Source organism: Alternaria dauci, chromosome 1, assembly GCF_042100115.1.
Source record: "Alternaria dauci strain A2016 chromosome 1, whole genome shotgun sequence".
Lineage (NCBI taxonomy): Eukaryota > Fungi > Ascomycota > Dothideomycetes > Pleosporales > Pleosporaceae > Alternaria > Alternaria dauci.
The window spans coordinates 5,277,011-5,297,528 of NC_091272.1; the positions used below are offsets into that span (position 1 = coordinate 5,277,011).

Below are 20,518 nucleotides of genomic sequence, written 5' to 3' on the forward strand. Positions count from 1 at the left end.
AAGATGGAGCATGGCGACCCGCATGCGAACCTGAGCAGCGGCGGTCCCTTGCAATCGGCACTGCCCGATTCAACCAGCGGTACAAGTGCTAAGTATGATGGAGAGCCCAGGCCCGACTCGACTCCAGCGACGGCGAAAAAGCACGCAAATGCAAATGCAGATGCGATGTATGTCAGCGAACAAACAGAGCCCGCGGCTCGGCAAGCAAGCGGCGCGCCTCGAAGCCCTTTCTTAGCCCGACTCGCGACCACCACCCATGTCCTGTCCTGTAATGTGGAGGTCTGTGCATACAAGTTTGCGGACCCACTTTAATACTTTCGTCGCGAACTTCTTCGTCGCCGCTGCTACCGGTCGCAAAACTTCAAACGCCGCCGACATGAAGATTTCCACGGGCAACGTCCCCGTCTACACCATCAGCGGCAGCGAGGCGCGCCCCCTGCCAGAGTGGCTGATCCGAAAAAGAAAGCGCAGTCTGAAGAACGACCCCGAATTCGCAAACCGCGTGGATTTGCTGCAAGATTTCGAGTTTGAGGAAGCCAGCAAGTGCGTGCGTGTGAGCGAGGATGGAGACTGGGTCATGAGCACAGGCACCTACAAGCCTCAAATACACGTCCACTACCTGCCCCATCTATCGCTGTCTTTTGCAAGACATACCAATACTCTTGTGCGTTCTTTGCTAGCCACATGCACACGTCATGTACTGACTTTTCGCAGAACCAAACCTTTCACCTCCTCTCCTCCGACGCTACCAAGAGCGTACATCTCCAGCAAGATCGATGCATCGAGTTCCACACCGGCGGGGGTCTCCACTATGCGAGCCGCATACCACGTTATGGTCGCGACCTCATCTACGACCGAAGATCCGCAGAGTGTCTGGTACCGTCCGTTGGCGTGAATGCAGACGGCATGGGCGAGTGCTTCAGACTGAACCTGGAAGTTGGGCGCTTCATGAGGAGTTATGAAATCGACGTGGGTGGGGACGACGTGACGACAGTTGGAGCTGGTGCTCTTCAGGGTGGCATCAACGCTGGTGCAGTCAACACCGGTGCGATTGCCGAACAATCGCACGGTCTCCTCGCCTTCGGCACCTCCATTGGAACGGTCGAGTACTGGGATTCGCGATCAAGGAACAGGGTGGGCATACTTTCTGCCCCTCCGGATGCATACGAAGGAAAGTCTGAAGTCACAGCTCTGACGTTCCCATCGTCGGGTCTGGAGGTTGCTGTAGGCGACTCAAACGGCATTGTGCAACTCTACGACCTGCGATCCCCGAAACCACTACTCAGAAAAGATCAAGGATACGGCTACCCGATCAAGAACATCATCTACCTCGACGGCGCGCAGACTGCCGAACCCAAGATCCTGACCGCAGACAAGAGGGTAATCAAGATCTGGGATCCAAAGGACGGCACACCATGGACCTCCGTTGAACCTTCGGTAGACCTGAACCACGTTGAGTGGGTACCGAAGACGGGCATGCTCTTGACGGCGAACGAGGGTAGGCAACAGCATTCCTTTTTCATTCCGCAGCTCGGCCCAGCGCCAAGGTGGTGTCACTTCCTCGACAACATTGTGGAAGAAATGGCCGAAGACCCCAACGACCCCAACGCTTTCGGCAAGGGCGCGTCTGGAGATGTTTACGACAACTTCAAGTTCTTGACGCTCGACCAGCTCAAGCAGCTATCACTCGATCACCTTGTGGGAACCACAAGTCTCCTGCGACCATACATGCACGGTTTCTTTGTCGCCCAGAAACTGTACGAAGAAGCCCGACTTATCTCAAACCCAGACCTGTGGCAAGAACAGCGCGCCAAGAGCATCGCCGAAAAGATCAACAAAGAGCGCGAAAGCAGGATTCGCGGCAACAAGAAGGCGGCAGTCAAGGTCAACAGAAAGCTCGCAGAGAGGATATTGGAAAAACAAGAGGAGCAGGAGCGGAGAAGAGCCAAGCGCGTTCTCAAGAACGGCGGCGACGACGACATGCTGGAGCCGTCCGCCGCACCTGCCGTCGAAGAGCCCGTCAAAGCAGAAGGTGTTCTCAACGACCCGCGTTTCGCCAAAATGTTCGAAGACCCCGAGTTCGAAATCGACGAGCAAACCCGCGAGTTCCAGCAGCTCAATCCCAGCACCAAGATACCCAAGGGTCTCACTGCAGTCGAACAAGAAGATCTGGAATCAAGAAAGGGCTCATCCGACGAAGACTCGTCCGACTCGGAAGCCGACAAAGTCCGCCCCACCAAGAAGCCACAGCAAAAAGAAGACACATCGCGCATCTCATCCGGCAACTACCGCAAAGCGGGACACCGATCCCAACGCCCTGGGCCCGAAATGGTCGTCTCGTCATCGAACCAACGGAAAGTTGGATCAACGTCCAAGGACAAGACATTCGGCTCGCGTGTCTCGAAACTCAAAGACAGGAGGCCTGCGTCGACTGCGAATACGACGACGGTGGTGGGCGAGCGGGAGATTACGTTTGCGCCGGAGAGGAAGCAGAAGAAGAGACCGGAGCAGGAGGGCCAGAGGCATGATCGGAGGAAACAGGGTGATAGGAGGAATGCTAGCAATAATGTTTTTAGGAATATGTAGAGGAGTGTCTTTGCGATGGGCGTGGGTAGGATGGAGATGGGCTTATTAGACATGAATGATACCCTTATCAAATCACAACTATGTTTCGTTGGCTGTGTGATGGCAGATGCGAACTCGATCTAAAGTGAGCAACATTTGGAAGCTTTTAAATTGATCAACTTCCAAAATGTGGTTCCAGCGAATTGAACTACTTGTATATCTGTTTCTTTCGTGTTCATCTCGTAACAGTACAGCTCTTCTTTGATAGACGCTCAAGGACGTTGTGGTTTATACACAATAGTGTAGTACCTGGTAGATGCCAAGACGGAACGACACACAATCACATCCGACATGATTGCACATCATCTGGACGTGGAGTCTTCGGCGACCGAACGTATTTGACGTGTCAAATACGTTATATTGTATGACCAATGTCAAAACCATTGATTAATTTGTTGGATTGAACAATATCGCTCAATGATGATTGGATATAGGGAAGACATGTAGACAGAACACAATGCACTTCTACCCCGATCAACACAATCTCTTGGCAATTGAAGAACAGACATATACTTCCAAGGCAGACGACCTTTTTCGCGAGTTATCAGATGACCTGGGTAAGCTGCCGTTATTCCGACCCTCGAATCAGACAAAGATGCAAGTATTTTCAGACAAGTAGACAAACTCATATTGAAAGAGTTAAATCGATCTATCCCAACTGCCCGTTCGCGGCGGGATCAACGGATCAACGCCTGAACAAAGCCCACGCCATGTGAATGTACTCCAATATGTGATCAAGTTCACATAACATCGCCCCTCTATATATGCCAGGCCCCGTCATCTTGTCCACGCGGGAATCCTCGTTCCTCGACTCAAGATCGAGCTTCAAATCAATGACATCTCTCTCGTGTTGTCTTCTTCCGTCGGAGGAGAGTATTCTTACTCGGCAGACTGCTTGTTCATCATGGTGTAGGCAGCGAATGCAAGAGCACCACCAAGGAGGATGACGGCGTAAAGACCGACACCGGTCGAGGCACCGTCGGTGGCGGTAGCGGTTGAACCGGGCTGTGCGTAGCTCTTGGGCTTTGGGTCACCCTCCTGTATTACTCATCAGCAAAACCGGTCTCTGTGTCGTACGTAGCCAAACGGTGCATGCCCGATTCGTAGACTGCGGAATTGTTCCGAAGTAGTTCCATCTCCCTCGGGCCAATGCCCCATGGCGGCCCGCAGTACAAGACAGACGTCGCGGATGGAACCGGATGTATAGAGAGAGGATCGAGGGAGTATAGAGAAAAGACGGAGGCTCCGTACCTGGCGCTTCAGCGTTCCGACGCGCAGACCATCGAGGATCTCGCGGGCTTCGTCCGAGTGACCGACATCCTCGAATGCCTCTGTTGAGTCCTGGCCTCCGACATCGAGCAGGACCTCCTCACCACCTCTGTAAACACGTTAGCGCTCGCTCTTCGCACCATTCATGTGGTAAAGCACGGAGCGGGGCTTTTTTGCGATAGCAGGGGTGCGAAATGCCGAGGTGTATTGCGCGGCGTGCGAGGCAGCAACGTACGGGTGCTCATCTACAAAGCTTGATGCGTTGTAGACCTTGTCGTGGACAACAATGTACAGGTCCTTCTTGGTGTTGTGCTCCGAGACGTCGGAGTAGGTGAATTCCTTGTCGGCCATTGTGGAGTTGTGTAGGAAATGCGAAACGTGTTCCGAAGCAGGAGAATTGAGACGAGCGTAGTGCTGCGTGAGCCGAGGTGAGAATAGGACGCTGGAAACAAGGCGCAAGAGTCGTGGGGCGTTGGAGGTGAGGTGTCAGGTTGGAAAGAAACGGCGGATAAGAAGTTGTGCTCGTAGCGGGTTTAGCTCTCGCTCTCCGTTTAGGCGTATGAGAGGGCTGTGCTCGCAGTCAAATTGCGACTCACCGATTGGCCGTCTGCCGCCTCACTCACCGACGTTCCCGAGCTCCGCCGGAACGGGTAAGAAGACCCTGTCTCGTGTTGATGGTGGGGCTGCAGGATTATCGCGGGGCAGTCCTTCTACTCTTTGAGTATCCAATTCCGCTAGGAGTGAGAGTTGCCATATCATGTCATGTCATTGAAAATCGCTTGCTATGCTAAAATGATAAGATGCTTGTAACCGCTTACAACTCGTCTCACGTCGCTAAACCGCCATCACGAACCCAAGACCTTTACTCTCATCCACTCGCTCGTGCCAACCCCAAGGTTTAATCCATTCAGTGCCCACCATCTTCTGACAGCATCTCCCCGTGCCCCCTCTACACCATCCTCGAGTGCCTCTTCAATATCACACGTTTTGTATTCCACCTTCAAACCGCTGCGCTTCCACCACTCAAGTACATCGGCATGACCCATCTTGGTTGGTCCGACGAGCACTTGGTTGTCGAAGAGAACCTTTTCGCCGCGGAGTTTGCGCCAGTAGTCGAGAATGTGTGTGTGACCATGGGTTGAAGCTATTTTGGCTATCGTGTCTTCGTGCGAGAAGGGGATGCCAGATTCTACCCAGAAGTGGATTGCAGGTAGACATCCTGACTGTGTTGCGTAGGTTATCGACTTGCCAACCTTGAGAGGCAAGTCGTCGCGGTGAGGCTTGTTAGGAGCCTGTTCATCGACAGGCGAGGAAGGGACTGAAGGGGCAGTCCTATGCCGACTGTGCTCCTTCCACCATTTGAGAACGTGAATGTGACCCTGAGAGCTAGCCTGTTCAAGCGCGGCTTCTGTATATTTGAGGGATAGGCCAGAGTTGTACCACCAGTCGAGAGCTTGAACGGAGTTGGTACGACTTGCATTGTCCATGGCTTCTGCAGAGTACTCCTTGGTGAGGAAGGTAGGGGACGTTCTCCAATACTCGAGAATCTCCGTCTTTCCAAACACGGAAGCCTTGTGAGGAAGGAATGTGTGTCCAAATGTACTCCAGAAGAGATCCTTGTGGAACTTTTCTAGATGCATGAGAACAGGTACCATGGCAAAGCGCATAATAAGCTCAATGCACACGCGGGAGATACGCGTGGGATTCTCAGAGTCGAACACGGCCTTGATTTCAGAGTACGGGTATGTGAGAAGCGCCCATTCTATCTTCTGCATCTGTGTCTTGGGCCCTTCGTCACTCGCAGCCTGTCGCCACTCTTTCGGCACGGGCAGGTTCGTGTGGACATTCAAGGTCGTCGCTAATTCCCAGTCCTTGGTGAACTCGAGGACAATAGACCAGAGCTCTGGAGGGAGGCGAGGTCCCTTGCTTCTCGTAGGTGTCAGCGTGGGGAGGTGAGCTATGGGCAGTGCGATGGTGCGATCACCGACAGCCATTAGATCAATCTGTGTTTGTATAGATTCATTGAATGCCTTGTGCCCCTCTACCCACGGGTGGTACTTTCGCCCTGAGTGGTCAAAAGACCATAGGAACGGAGGAAGGACGCGAATCCAATTCCACTTCCGGCGAATCTTGCTGATCTGCTTCCTCGACATGGGGTTCTCCCACATGAGCGTGGACATTCCCGGTATGAGCAGTATCTTCTTCGACACATTCCAGCTGCGCAGAATCTTCAAGTGCAGGTTGGTTGTGAATCCATGGAGCATGCGGGCGAGGTTTTCGGCATCGAGCGGTGCCAGCACCAGCAAGTCGGCCCATGAGCAGTATCCTGCAACGTTGGTCTCTTGGTAGTCGGCATGTTGCCACTCGGGCGTCGTGTCATTGTCAGGGTCGTACGTGTGCCAGACGGGCTCGAGCTGGGGCGGGACGGTCGTATGGGTCGTGGTCGGGAAGTCCTTGCATGCGATGATCTTCAGCGAGACATGTTGGAGGCGATGCAGGCGCGCAACGATGGAGCAGCCAAATCGGAAGGCAGAGGGGTCGGTCAGGGCGACGAGGACGTTTAGCGTGCGCGCGGGGGTTTGCGGGGACATTGATGAGGAGGTCAAGTGCGGTGTTGGAGGCGCTGTAGGGCTATTCACGTCAAAGTGTTAGACCGCCATTGGCCGTCGCCTTATCTTATCTGATGTCGCCGCCAGGCATTCTGGCCCACGCCAGGTACGCTGGAAGGGCTGGAGGAACGGACAAAGTCAGCAACTTGCACAGCATCTGGGCCAGTAGGTAAAAGGGCCGACGGAGTCGCATGTACGCGTCAAACATCAAGTAATCCCATGGTTAATGCATTGCCGTTACATCTGATCGACCGAGGCTTGGCGGCAATTTTCTCGTCAAGCACTGTTCTTACATCAGAGGCGGACGGTCCTGGTGTGCCAGTCACGTGATCGGAAACAGACAGTCGGACCTTGTGGGGAAGGGCTGGCGATGGGTTCCGCGGAAGAGCAAGGCCAGGCGTACCGTTCGTCGAGCAAGAGCAAATGTCAGACATGTCACGGCTGCTATGTGAGGGTGTGCATGGTGCGTAGGTGGCCACGGAGCTGCGGTGAGACGGTGAAGCGGTGGAGACGTTTATTGTTCAAGTTTGTCCGACGCTGGACAACAGACACGCAGATGATCATCTCGCCCGCGTCGGCTGAGACGCACTTTAGGTTCGGCGCTCCAGCAGCCACACGCTGGGCGCATCTCACCGATGACGTAGCCTCGCTCTCGTATTAACTCCCGCCGCGCCGCAAGACGGGAGTGGGTCGCAGGTGATGGAATTTATCGAGAAAGACCATGTTAGGGGCAACATGCGCTATGCCCATCGCGGTCTAAATCGACGATCGCAGACTGTGTGCGAGCGACTATGCTCAGATCCTCCATGATCGACATTTTGAGGGCGCATCAAGCCATCCAAGTGTCTTTCGGGCCCTCAATGGCAGTCGTCCATCTCATCAAGTAGACGGTGACGCGCCGCCCGGCCTGCCGTTGTGTCTGCACCAGTGCAGCTTAGGAGAAAGCCTAGTCGTTGCCCGTCGTCTGGTCTTGTATTCTTCTGTCGCTTTCCCCCGTTTTAGAGCCTCGCACTTACTGCTGCTCAGACGATCTAGAATTCGCCCCTCTCACGCCAGCCCTGCTGGAGATCTTCCACAGCACCACCTCTTCTGCCAACTTGATGAGGCTGCTAGGCCCGCCCAACACCCACCTCTGGCAAAAAGAACGAGACTCCTATTAGGGACTGTCCACGCTATCGCCACCTGTTTCCCGGTCCCTGCATAACGCCAAGTCACTCTGCGTGCCCATGAGCGACGCCTTCATAAATCTACTCCTCACGATAGCGACCGCCACACTCCCATGGACGCCTGAAGGCTCAAGCCGACCGTGTGCGCGTGTCTTTATTCCTAGCGACCGTAGCCAGGCCATCGGAGCCCTCCCCGTCCTGCCAGCGGCGTTCACGCGTCGTCGTCGACGACTCTGAGCTCCATGTCTCAATCACCCAGGCAGACCCCCAACTCTGGTCCTCAGGACGATGGTCGCTTCAACTTCTCTACCGTGTCGCCCGTGCCAGAAGAGCTGTACACCCCCAGTGCTGGCATACAGACGACCGACTTCGCTTCTTTGCCACCCTCTAACGCTGCACATGGGGGCCCTGGCAATGAAGCAGCTTCGAGCGTTTTGAGCCCCTCCGCTACCGACCGAGTCTTCCCCATACGTAGCGCTATCAGCGTCGACCCTTCTCCCACCCCAAAGGGCGGCCATCCGCAGGGCGACTACTTTCACCCATACTCACGGGCCAACGACTCGCGCTTCACGAGCGACTCGCGCAGGGCATCGCAGGGTTCCAACACTTCACATTCGTCACATGCCTCGCAACGCAACTGGGGTTTGCGCCACGGGAGGAACATGCCTGAACCGGGTTCCGACACCCAGCGCTCATCGTTCAAATCAAGCCAAAGAGGTGACAACTCGAGAATTGCTGCCCCAATCCCGCCTCCCCAGCTGTTCAACGACCTGTCATCTACAAAATCGGGTGGGAGCGCACAAAACGGCAGTCAATCACCAGGTTCCAAGGCCGAGGGTGCACCGTCAATCGGAGGCGCTTCTGCTAGGAGCGGTATGAGCAGCCTCGACATGGGCGGTCTGATCACACACCGATTCAAGCACGTCACCACCGAGGGAGGACACATGGTCATAACAGGTCGCGAGGGCGATACTCTACAGCGCTGCGAGGACGAGCCCATCCACCTCCCAGGCGCTGTGCAAGGCTTCGGTCTACTGCTCGCACTGCAGGATGATCCTGAAGGGAGTCTGCTAGTGCGCGTCGTGAGTGAAAACTCTAAGCGCATTCTCGGGCGCACCCCAAAGGAACTTTTCGAATTGGAGAGCTTTACGGACATTCTCTCTGAAGAGCAAGCTGACAATCTCTTGGACCATATCGACTTCATCAAGGACGAAGACTCCGACGTCACATCCAACGGGCCCGAAGTCTTTACCATGTCGGTTAAAGTAGCTGGCTTTAATCGACCGCGCAAGCTATGGTGCGCAATCCATATGAACGATGCCAACCCTGGTCTTGTCATCTGCGAGTTCGAGCTTGAAGAAGATCCATTATATCCCCTGGTTCCCCCAAACGACCTCACGCCAGAGCTGCCGGAAGATACTTTGGCCAGCCAGCCTACGGCCGAGGAGCTACTTGAGAGTACAGAAATCAAGAGCAAACCCCTGCGGGTCCTACGCAGTGCGCGGAAACGAAAGGGCGAAGCGGCTGCCATGGAGGTTTTCAACATCATGTCTCAAGTACAAGAACAACTGGCCGCGGCGCCATCATTGGAAAAGTTTTTAAAGGTTCTTGTGGGTGTGGTCAAGGAGTTGACTGGCTTCCATCGCGTCATGATATATCAATTCGACCAAACCTTCAACGGCCGTGTCGTCACCGAACTTGTCGACCCCCGCGCAACCAAGGATCTCTACAAAGGCTTGAACTTTCCTGCCTCTGATATCCCCAAGCAGGCTCGAGAACTATACAAGGTCAACAAAGTACGTATGCTCTACGATCGCGACCTAACAACCGCAAGGCTTGTCTGTCGTACCGCTGAGGATTTGGAGAATCCTCTCGATCTCACGCATTCATATCTTCGCGCAATGTCTCCTATCCATCTCAAGTACCTGGCGAACATGGCCGTAAGATCCTCAATGTCTATCTCTATCAACGCTTTCAATGAGCTGTGGGGTCTCATCGCCTGTCATTCATATGGGCCGCGCGGTATGCGAGTGTCGTTTCCTATCCGCAAGATGTGTCGCATGGTCGGCGATGCAGCGTCCAGAAACATTGAAAGATTATCGTATGCCTCTAGATTACAGGCTAGGAAGCTTATCAACACGGTACCGACGCAACACAACCCTTCCGGATACATCATCGCTTCTTCTGACGACCTTCTGAAACTTTTCGACGCTGATTTTGGTTTATTGTCTATTCGGGACGAGACGAAGATTCTTGGTGTCCTGGAAAACTCACAGGAAGCTCTAGCCATGTTGGAATACCTCAGAATGAGGAAAATCCAGTCTGTCATGACCTCCATAGATATTGTCTCGGACTTCCCGGATCTGCGATACCCCCCTGGTTTCCATATCATAGCCGGAATGCTCATCGTTCCGTTGTCGGTGGATGGCGAGGACTTCATTGTCTTCTTCAGGAAGGGTCAACTGAAAGAGGTGAAATGGGCGGGCAACCCATATGAGAAGTTCATAAAAGAAGGCACTGAAGGCTACCTAGAGCCCCGGAAGAGCTTCAAAACATGGTCCGAGACTGTCGTTGGAAAATGCCGCGAATGGACAGAAGAGGAGATCGAGACCGCCTCGGTACTTTGCTTGGTTTATGGAAAGTTCATAGAAGTCTGGAGACAGAAAGAAGCCGCTCTGCAGAGCAGCCAGCTGACCCGATTGTTGCTGGCGAACTCGGCACATGAAGTACGTACACCGCTCAATGCAATCATCAACTACCTCGAGATAGCGTTGGAGGGCGCCCTGGACACGGAAACGCGGGAGAACCTTTCGAGGTCGCACTCGGCATCCAAATCACTCATATACGTGATCAACGACTTGCTAGATTTGACAAAGACAGAAGAGGGTGGACCACTCATTAAGGGAGAATCGTTCAATTTCAAGGAAACAGTAAAAGAGGCTACGGACATGTTCAGAAATGACGCCAAGCGGAAGAACATTATTTACGAAATTATCGAACACCCCGGTTTGCCTACTCTATGTATCGGCGACCAACGCCGAATTCGCCAAGCAATATCCAACATCACAGCGAATGCGATCCAGAACACCACTCAAGGAAGTGTCAAAGTGGAGGTGTGTGTTGCAGCAAAACCGAGCAGAGATCACGTTGAGGTGGAGATTGCAGTATCAGACACAGGTGTTGGCATGAGCCAGAAGATGCTCGATCAACTCTTCTATGACCTGGAGCAAGTCCAGTCGGAGCCCACGTCTATGCTAGAGGACGCTCTTTTGCCGGATTCGAAGAAAATCGTAGAACAAGGCAGAAAGTCGACATTAGGTCTTGGTTTGGCAGTCGTTGGGCGCATCATCAGAAACATGAATGGTCAATTGAGATTGCGATCAGAAGAAGGGAAAGGCACAAAATTCGTCATACAGTTTCCGTTCGACCTTCCAGATGCCGAAGTAGAATCTTTATCGACAGCAGATGCCTCGCCAGCTGGCAGCGTAACACCCCACGCTGAAAGTGCGCTTCCGAGCATCCTACCTGGTCCTGAGGATGGTGAGCGAACTCTGATTGCACCGAGCCTTTCACGCAACGCTTCCGATAGCGAATCGAAGGACACTTCAAACGGCAGGGTAATACGAAGGTCGAGTGCGGAGAGTTTGATAAGTAAAACTAGCCTACGCAGCTTCAAGAGTGGATCAAGCCAGAGAAGCGATGTTGACAGACTCATCGACGCTATACAAGAACCGCACATGATTGGTAGAGGTGATGCTAGTCCTGGAGCACGCTCACTGAGGCCGATTTTGACGAAACGCAACAGCCTTGAGCCTGGCGCTCCACGCATAAGATCCAAGAGCCTTGAGCACATCAGCAGTCAGCCTGTTATTCCTCCACACAAGAGAACCACGCACTCCGACCATCCTGGTGAGGAAAGCGTTGGCGGTTCCTCTGCTCCTGTCACGGCATTGAAGATACCTGATGCAGGTGGCGATAATCCGATGGATCCTCGGCCAAAGCCTGGAAGCATACTCGGAGAAATACAGGGTGATACGCCTATCGAACCGTCTGCTGAACCAGAGAAGCTGAACGCGGATTACATGCGCGTACTTGTCGCTGAGGACGACCCAGTCAACAGCCGAATTGTGAAGAAGCGATTAGAGAAGCTTGGGCATGAGGTTCACCTCACCGCCAACGGCGAGGAGTGCTCGTCGGCGTACTGCGACAATTCTAAAAGCATCGATGTTGTCCTCATGGACATGCAAGTTAGTGCAGTGCGCTCCAGACTCTGTTGTTTATGCTAATATCTGTGAAGATGCCAATTGTCGACGGACTTACCTCCACCAAGATGATACGATCATTCGAGAAGCTACACTACGACATATATTCTGCCCGAGCTGCCTTCTGCGGACGCGTGCCTATCATTGCCGTCTCCGCATCCTTGATCGAGCGCGACCGTCAACAATACATCGACGCCGGGTTCGATGCATGGATCCTGAAGCCAATCTCTTTCGACCGACTCAACAAACTGATGGCTGCTATTGTCAACACCGACATTCGACACCAGTGTCTCTACCAACCCGGAGAGTGGGAGAAGGGCGGATGGTTCCACAGCGGGAAGCACAGCGCTGACGAAGCCGACACGAAACCATCAGGCGAAGCGCCCATGTCCAACCCTTCAGAAGAGGTGGATGAAGCGATCATGCGATCGGAAGACCCAATGGCTGGGGTAGAGAATGAAGGGGGCGAGATCTCCAACGAACAGGAACGACTTTTACACAACCAGGAGGAGGGAAAGATCGAGCCACCACCCGATGACGCCTCCGAACCCCCAGCTTGAGACATTTGTAAGACATGTATTTCATCATGTGTGTTAACACTCTACTGCCGCCGGTCCATCGCTCAGCGCATGTCGGTCCATCCAGAGCACGCAACACCTGCCACCCACTGCCGTTGTCTGGCGATGCGGAACGGCGTCGCAGTCTTTCTTTCTCTGAGCGCCTCCATGGCCCTGTGTGACGGGGTCCCAGGTGTCATGGGTCCGCGCATACCTTTTCACCCTATACATATATTTTCCAGTGCTTTTTTACGGTCTGGCGGCATAGTTAGGTATTGGCCTGTAAGCATTGAACAGGTTTGGGGCGGGCGTGTGTTATTTTATTAGGTGCAAAATAGACCCAATCGTCTCTGACGTTTAGATGGCAGGCGGTGATGGGGGCAGATGTGTTTTATTGTTATAGCATACGTTCTGTGACGAGGAGCGTTTTCTGTTGCAACGACAGAATAGGACGCAAAAGACGGGGCGTGGGTAGTAGGATAGATACGAGGCTAATGAAAGTGTACGAAAAGATAAGACGAAGGTCTTGGATGTCTATGCGTTGATGTGATTGCTCGGAATGATATGCCGAAGAGCGGTATTCTTATATTTTATACTTTGAACCATGAGGTTGGCTGGGATTCCGGATCCATTCAACCACTCTGGACTTTCGTCATTTTATGTGCTGCATCAAATTTCCGCTGCAGGCAAACAATGCCCAGGTTGCCTTGATCTCTAGGTTGTCTCTTCGGCATTGTTGATGGCGTGATGGGCGTGACGGGCGTCCCGGAAGTCTTTGCTTTGATGCTTGTCTAAGAACTTGGTGATAAGCAAGCATATTGGCAGCACTGCTACTAAACGTTTTATTTCAAGAGTGGCAGACGGGCAGCAAACTTTGATAGAGAAAGGATGCAGGACTGCCAAGACATGGAGGACCAATATTTCCGTTTCTGGAGACGATTGATAGGAGCTCAGCTACTTAAATTCGTGGGCTTACACAAGAAGAACTTGCATCTCCGAGGCTGTAGTGTTCTTGGCCTTGATGTAGCGAAATTATCGCGGCGACATGACTATATTTTTATGTGCAAGAGACCTCTAAAAGTTTAAAAATTTGTTGAACGGTAAGTGGAAGAGGGTATGTTGGAATGCGTTATTTTCATGTGAACTGGGAAATGTGATAGCTAGGCGGGACAAAAGAGATGGTATCGAGTACGTGTTCTAATTCTTAGATGTATTATTTCAGAAGCATGTGTACACGTGTTGCACTTCGTAGGTGATAGCAAATTCCAAGCTTGACATGTATCATCGCAACGAATAGATATAATCAGAGCGACTTCAAGAGTTGATTGGCTGGCAAGCATCACCGTATTCGCTTGATAACCTCATTATACTCGAAAACGCCCAAGTCTCTTTTGAGTGACATACTCGAGCTGAGCACCCCTTTGCAAAAAGCAAACCCAACACGGGACATAAAGTTTGACCTTGATGTTGCTTGCGCTCTGAATGCCGTATGCCTACGTTATCACAGGAGGCCATCCCAAGCATGCGCGTCGTCGCGTCGCGTCGCCTCAGCTACACAATCGCGTGGTCTCTGGCCCCATTCACCAAATTAGGTAGACTAAAAGCTACAAAAGTATGGAAGCGCGCCGGGATCCGGGACGCAGAAGCTATGACGTCGAAGAAGCAAAAAAAGTCAAGACTTGAAAAGTGTCAAGTACAAGTCTGACGATGATCGTCATAGTTCCCCAGTGGGCCGTCTCATGATTTTTCTCTCTCTCAGACTGGTCTAGACTCGGGAAGGATAGCTGACTGGATCGACGTTGTGTTAAATTATCAAATTTCCACCTGCCAGCCTTGCGCGGGCTTCCTGCAGAAGGGGGGCGGAAAAGATACCCAGGCCGGTGGTTAGAAAAGAACGTTTAATGGTGCGCGGGTAGGAAGCCGCCAGACGGGAGAAGGACCGTCTACCGCGGCCGTAGGGGTATGCTTGTCCCTGTGCGGCTTGTGCTTTGCATGCTCATTACTCGTCGACTTGTAAGGAGTTGTGTGAGTTGTTCGTACAACGTTGGTTTTGGAGCCTTTTAGGCGAGTTTGCTGGCAGTTGTTGAGTGACGCCGTGACTCCTGAGTTCTACATACATTTCCATGTTGTTGCGACTATCCGTTTGTGGACCCATGGGCTGCTGCTGTCTCGCGTGCTTTGGGGTTATTAACTTCGCTTTTGTGCAACCCGCAAGCTGCATGCGTGGGAGTAGACGTGCATGGCGTGTTTCATAACGGCAATGGTTGAGTCTATCGTGACGCTGTGCTCTGCGGCAAGCGATGTTGCAAAGGACTGGTGATAAGCGCCAAGTGGGGCGGGTATGCGATTTGGTCTGGAGGAGGCTGGCCAGCGACTAGTCGTTTCTTCCAAGGCTCAGGACTGACATGGCATTGCCCATTGATGTGCTTCACTTTTACCCTGCAGTGATGTTTCCACGGTGCCGAAGGCGAAAGGGACGGTTGCGCGGTCAACGCAAGACGATCTGTCGGCGGGCATAGAGGTAGGTGGTGGGGGCATAACCGCGGGTGCGAGATGTGAGCGACCAAGGAAGAATTGTACATGTCGAGCAAGAAGGAGCGACAGCATGACAGATTCAAGTATAGATGCGCAAAGCGCGGATGATTGAATAGACTTGTGAGGTTAGTTCAGGATAGTGTGTTGCGGTGCGGCAGTAGTACTGCTGGATCGGGCGCGGTAGACAAAGAACTAGACAAGACGGCTTCCATTGTGTCGTTGCAGCACGGCAACATGGAGGGAGAGACGTTAGAGCTACTGCACACGGCGACAGCAGTTTGGGACGGTAGATGTCAAACGCGGGCGGTGCATGAGTCGGCGGCCTGTAGACGTCGGCGGCGCAAGGACGTCTTTTTGAAACGGATCTTGGGGTGGAAATTGGACAAGTCCCCCCCCCCAGTTAGCCCTGCGACGAGCATGGCGGAACGTTGTTACGGCCAGTGTCTGCCCTCTGTGCTCCGAACGTCTGTAACTGTTTCTACCGTTAATTCTCTTTCCACGTCGTCTCCAATCACTGCCTCCCGCGCCACGCTCTCTCTCTCACCCGCCCGTTCTGGCTAGACGCGCCGGCTAGGTGTATTTCCTGGTTCAGGTATACTTGCAGCCTGCTTGACGTGTGACGTTCGCTTCGATCCATTGGACACCAGCCCCCGAGCTGTGAGGGCAGCAGAATGGAGTCGTCGTCGTCGTCGTCTAAGAGGTTGACGAAACGAGAGCGCAACGCGCCCCCGATAGCGTATCTGAATAAATCGTCGACGCTGAAGCGTGCGCCCAGGTACGTCGAGGCTGTGGCAGCTGAGGTCGAGACTCCCACTGACAGTGCATCGTCACGTAAAGCGCAGCCAGTTACTTCAACCCGAATCTTGGCGGCACGAGTGCATCCTCCCTCTCGCCTGGAGGGTCGAGTGCAATCCGCCGCAGCCCTTCGCTCAAGCCGACGCCGCACCACCCATATGTAGACTATCCCCAGTCGCAGGTTGCCCACCTTCCTCCTGCCTCTGTCGGCAGCCCGTTTAGTCTGAATGCAGTGCAAGAAGCTCTAAACGCATCCGCGAGCACTTCACCCAACGGCAACGGTCCACGTAGACCCGCAGGCCCGCAGCACTCGTACACCGACCAGCCCTCGAGCACCCGTTATCTACGCCAGAGCCGCTCCTTCAACAACAACATGGACACGACCACGACCCCGCCCGCGACGCAGCCCAACAAGACGAACCGCTACAGCGACGGCAGCGGCGATGCGGCCAAGAAGCGCCTCTCGGGCGGCGCAAAGAAGAAGGGCACCTTTTCAAACTTCATGAGCAGCATGCTGGGCTCGCCGCGCCGCCCGACCATCTCGACGCCCACCAACCCCATGCACGTCACCCACGTCAGCATTGACAACCACACGGGCGAGTACACGGTAGGTGGCCTCCCCTCGTCCTCGTTCTCCGCGTCCTCCCCATTCTCCTCCCCCCTCGTGGACTTGGTTTGCGACTGCCCCCAGGTACTAACAATTGCCGTGTCCAGGGCCTACCCAAGGAATGGCAGCGCATGCTACAGCAGAATGGCATCTCCCAGGAGGAGCAGAAGCAACACCCCCAAGCCGTCGTCGACGTGGTCAACTTCTACAAGGACAACGCCGAGAAGAGCGAGGACGACGCCATCTGGGACAAGATGGGCCCTACGCAGCCTCAGGGATACGCGTACCAGGCAAACATCTCCCAGGGCGCAAACTACGGCGCCGCACAGCCCCCACTCAGTCCCCCGCAGAGCCCGCGATTCCCACGGAACGACCTCTCTAGCTTCGAGAACCCCCGTGCGCCCCCTCCAATTCCTCGCAGTATGACCTCGCCCGTTGTTAACCCAGCTCCAGTCAATGTTGCAGCTATGGTGCCCAACCGGCCGGCACCCAAGCCTCCGGTTGCTGCTGTTGGGTCTACTGCCACCATGCCAACCAGACCTGCCCCGGCAGCCCCGAGTCCCATTGTTACGCAGCAACACCCCCCTCGCCAGGAGAATGACGTTCCCCAACCTGCTTACGCCCACCCTTCTCCTTCGGGAAGTCCCAATGGCACTCGGTCTGGATCCCGTACCCGATCGAATACCACAGGGGGAACACCCCCACGTTTTGATTCCCCTGCCAGTGCTACCCCAATCTCTCCCGCCCAGCAATACCAGCAGCAGCAGCAACAGGCCATGGCCATGGCGACCACAGTGCAGCCCAAGGCTCCCCTCGGGAGGAGCGTTAGCCAAAGGGCCCCGCAACCACACTACGCAACCCCCGTCGTTCCTGCGCAATCACAACCGACGCCTCAACAAGTTTTCGCACAGCAATCGGATCCCCAGAACATCCCATTACCATCGCAACAAACGCGCGTCGGCCCAGCGCCCCGGCCACGTCAGAGACCTCGGCAGAGCCAGGGACCCGATATTGTGGCCAAGCTCAATGCCATCTGTACGAATGCCGATCCTAGGGAGAGATATCGCAACCTCAGCAAGATTGGTCAGGGTGCTTCTGGCGGTGTTTTCATGGCATACGAAGTCAATACCAACAAATGCGTAGCCATTAAGCAGATGAACCTCGAGCAGCAGCCCAAGAAGGACTTGATCATCAACGAAATTCTCGTCATGAAAGACAGCAAGCACAAGAACATTGTCAACTTCATGGACAGCTTTTTGCTAAGAGGCGACCTCTGGGTTGTTATGGAGTACATGGAGGGTGGAAGTTTGACAGATGTCGTTACTTTCAACATCATGTCGGAAGGGCAAATAGCTGCTGTGTGCAGAGAAGTGAGTCTGCGCGTCCTGGTCCAAGAAGCCTACTAACCATTTCAGACACTACACGGCCTGCAACATCTGCACTCCAAGGGCGTCATCCACCGAGACATCAAGTCGGACAACATTTTGCTTTCCCAAGAAGGCAATATTAAGCTCAGTATGTTGAATGCAGAACCATAACCGCAAACTAGATCTAATGCATCCTACAGCCGATTTCGGATTCTGCGCGCAAATCAACGAAAGCCACAACAAGCGCACAACCATGGTGGGTACCCCGTACTGGATGGCTCCCGAGGTTGTGACTCGCAAGGAGTACGGCCGAAAGGTTGACATCTGGTCGTTGGGTATCATGTCGATTGAGATGATTGAGGGAGAGCCGCCGTACCTGAATGAGAGTCCGTTGCGCGCACTCTGGCTGATCGCCACAAACGGCACACCAACGATCAAGGAAGAGCATGCCTTGTCGCCTGTATTCCGGGACTTCTTGGGCTTTTCGCTGAAGGTCGATCCGGACAAGCGAGCTAGTGCTCACGATCTTCTGGTGGTAAGTTTGCTTCAGCAGTCTACTTTTGACAGCCGCTAACGCGACGCAGCACCCCTTCATCCAGACCGCTGAACCACTGAGCACATTAGCGCCACTGGTGCAATCGGCGAGGAAAGCAAGGGCAGAAGAGAGGCGGAAGAAGGGTGGTCTGTGATGTTTCTTATTTCGTCATGAAAGTCTCTTAACATCGGAACTTAGGTACGGGCAATGCGCAAACCAACGGCCACGATTCGTTAACCACGAGCACGGATTCGTTTGCTGGTTGGTATGGCAAGACGATGGAATTCTAAAGGTGACGGCATGGTGCAATTTACGAGTCCGCACATGCAACCCCAGTGGCGATTCTCCAAGCGACCAGCCTCTCATTGTCGTGTCGCGGCAGCACCAGCAGCTCGACAGTCGGTATGCAAAGGTCGAAGCCTCATACTGCTGTTATACACGACGAGCATTGTCGAGCGAATTAGCCAGCGCGTCCTATCTTGTTCAACAGGTTACATTCGCGAGCACATCTTTCGTGCTGTTTCCACATGGCTTGAGTGTAGAAGTTGGCGTACATTCCCCGTCTCATGATCTGACAGTTTTCTTGGGTTACAGAAGGACGCGGATCCGTCTTACACGACTGTCTACTATATACTATGTGCAATCTTTAGTGTCTATACTATTTGGGGGATTTACAACCTTGTCCGGCGATGGCATTCCCGGCATACAGAAAAGTCAAATACAAATATGCTTCCTCGCTTTGGTGCTCAGACGAAAGTTTGCTACGTGTCCCTCACAAGAAAGTTGCGTCACAACAAGAAAGCTGTTTCTAATCGTTTGTTGAAGCCGAGTTAATGTCAGAGGTATGTACTATTATTCCATCTGTTGCATCGCTCAGCGGCGATCCGAGAATATTGCGATAGGCGTTGGCTTGGTGGATGTGGTGACCCGAGCTCTCGTGGGCTGCCCAGATGTGGCTGAGAACTTCGTCATCCGCCCCGCTAGTCGAGTCGGGCGCGAGAGCTCAGCCCGCGCGTATACGACACCGAGTTGCCTCATGCTCGACTTTCGCTCCTACCTATAACACGCCCCTCCTCCCAACCAACCGCACTCCCTTAGTACAAGCTGAGTGCACTTCCGACTTAGCTGCCGCTTTTGTACTTTCAACATCAACCCCTCCCCTCGGCTTTAAGGCACCAGCGCCCCCGGAGAGCTTCACCATACCTACTGAGCCGCAGCACGCTGGGAATAGGCAGCCGTGATGTTTCGCGCACAATCAAACATCTTCGACGATGTTGTCGTCAAGGCGACGGACGAAAATCTGACGAGTGAGAACTGGGAATACATACTGGTACGGCCAGCATTCGCAAGACGTTGGGCGGCGAGCCGGACACATGTCGCAACCATTGTCCAGCCCACCATCATGCGCCTCTGCGCTCGAACATACGCAAACATTACTAACCTACCACACAGGATGTATGCGACAAAGTTGGATCGTCCGACACGGGCGCCAAAGATGCCGTCGCCGCCATGATTAGGCGGTTAGCACACCGAAACGCAAACGTACAACTATATACCCTCGAGCTCGCCAACGCTCTCAGCCAGAACTGCGGAATCCAAATGCACAAGGAGCTTGCGTCGCGGAGCTTCACAGAGGCCCTGCTGAGACTTGCCAACGACCGGAACACACACCAGCAGGTCAAGGCCAAGATACTGGAGCGTATGGCCGAGTGGACCAACATGTTCGCTAGCGATCCCGACCTGGGGATCATGTCTGGCGCCTATATGAAGCTCAAGTCACAGAGTATGTTGAAGAAGTACCGGCACTGCGCATATTGCTAACGAGTCCCAGACCCCAACCTTCGAGCGCCCTCGAAGCCGCAAAAGACGCAGATCTCCGACGTTGACCGCCAAAAGGAGGAAGAGGAGCTACAAATGGCGCTTGCCATGTCGATACGGGAGTCCAAAGGCGCCGCGCCGACGGCTGCCAAGTCCAATACACCTCAGCAAGGTGGATCCGCTCCCAGTGCTCAGCCCGAGCAGCCGTCTCAACCCCTACCGTCAGGCACAACTGCGGCAACCGTCTCACGCGTGCGAGCCCTCTTCGACTTTCAGCCGTCCGAGCCCGGTGAACTGCAATTTCGCAAGGGCGACATCATCGCCGTCCTCGAATCGGTGTACAAGGATTGGTGGAAGGGATCGCTACGTGGGC

General features: G+C 53.9%; 5 protein-coding genes across 5 annotated transcripts; 3 read left to right on the forward strand and 2 right to left on the reverse strand.

The window, feature by feature from the left end:
• Window positions 1–376: 376 nt before the first annotated feature.
• ACET3X_001635 (uncharacterized protein) lies at window positions 377–2,586 on the forward strand (the record flags this gene model as incomplete). The annotated part of the gene is made up of 2 exons (XM_069446948.1): window positions 377–664; window positions 715–2,586. 2 exons carry the CDS (start codon window positions 377–379, stop codon window positions 2,584–2,586), a joined length of 2,160 nt encoding a protein of 719 aa, XP_069311877.1.
• Window positions 2,587–3,229: 643 nt separating this feature from the next.
• ACET3X_001636 (uncharacterized protein) lies at window positions 3,230–4,389 on the reverse strand. The gene is made up of 3 exons (XM_069446949.1): window positions 4,130–4,389; window positions 3,877–4,003; window positions 3,230–3,663 (listed from the first exon to the last, which is right to left on the reverse strand). The coding sequence occupies exons 1-3, from the start codon at window positions 4,243–4,245 to the stop codon at window positions 3,505–3,507; spliced, it is 402 nt and encodes a 133-aa protein (XP_069311878.1). The 5' UTR covers window positions 4,246–4,389; the 3' UTR covers window positions 3,230–3,504.
• Window positions 4,390–4,647: 258 nt separating this feature from the next.
• On the reverse strand, window positions 4,648–7,007 carry ACET3X_001637 (uncharacterized protein). Its single transcript, XM_069446950.1, has one exon. The coding sequence runs from the start codon at window positions 6,483–6,485 to the stop codon at window positions 4,740–4,742; it is 1,746 nt and encodes a 581-aa protein (XP_069311879.1). The 5' UTR covers window positions 6,486–7,007; the 3' UTR covers window positions 4,648–4,739.
• A 904-nt stretch (window positions 7,008–7,911) lies between these two features.
• On the forward strand, window positions 7,912–12,491 carry ACET3X_001638 (uncharacterized protein; the record flags this gene model as incomplete). The annotated part of the gene is made up of 2 exons (XM_069446951.1): window positions 7,912–11,916; window positions 11,967–12,491. 2 exons carry the CDS (start codon window positions 7,912–7,914, stop codon window positions 12,489–12,491), a joined length of 4,530 nt encoding a protein of 1,509 aa, XP_069311880.1.
• Window positions 12,492–15,694: 3,203 nt separating this feature from the next.
• On the forward strand, window positions 15,695–18,617 carry ACET3X_001639 (uncharacterized protein; the record flags this gene model as incomplete). The annotated part of the gene is made up of 7 exons (XM_069446953.1): window positions 15,695–15,798; window positions 15,861–16,425; window positions 16,533–17,795; window positions 17,841–17,940; window positions 17,993–18,327; window positions 18,377–18,473; window positions 18,526–18,617. 7 exons carry the CDS (start codon window positions 15,695–15,697, stop codon window positions 18,615–18,617), a joined length of 2,556 nt encoding a protein of 851 aa, XP_069311881.1.
• Window positions 18,618–20,518: the final 1,901 nt, after the last annotated feature.

Coding starts and splice junctions, on each gene's coding strand:
- ACET3X_001637 (XM_069446950.1), bottom strand. CDS start 6,485: ATGTCCCCGCAAACCCCCGCGCGCACGCTAAACGTCCTCGTCGCCCTG.
- ACET3X_001636 (XM_069446949.1), bottom strand. CDS start 4,245: ATGGCCGACAAGGAATTCACCTACTCCGACGTCTCGGAGCACAACACC. Junction 4,004..4,129: donor AGCTTTGTAGATGAGCACCC/GTACGTTGCTGC, acceptor ACGTGTTTACAG/AGGTGGTGAGGAGGTCCTGC. Junction 3,664..3,876: donor TCGGAACGCTGAAGCGCCAG/GTACGGAGCCTC, acceptor TGAGTAATACAG/GAGGGTGACCCAAAGCCCAA.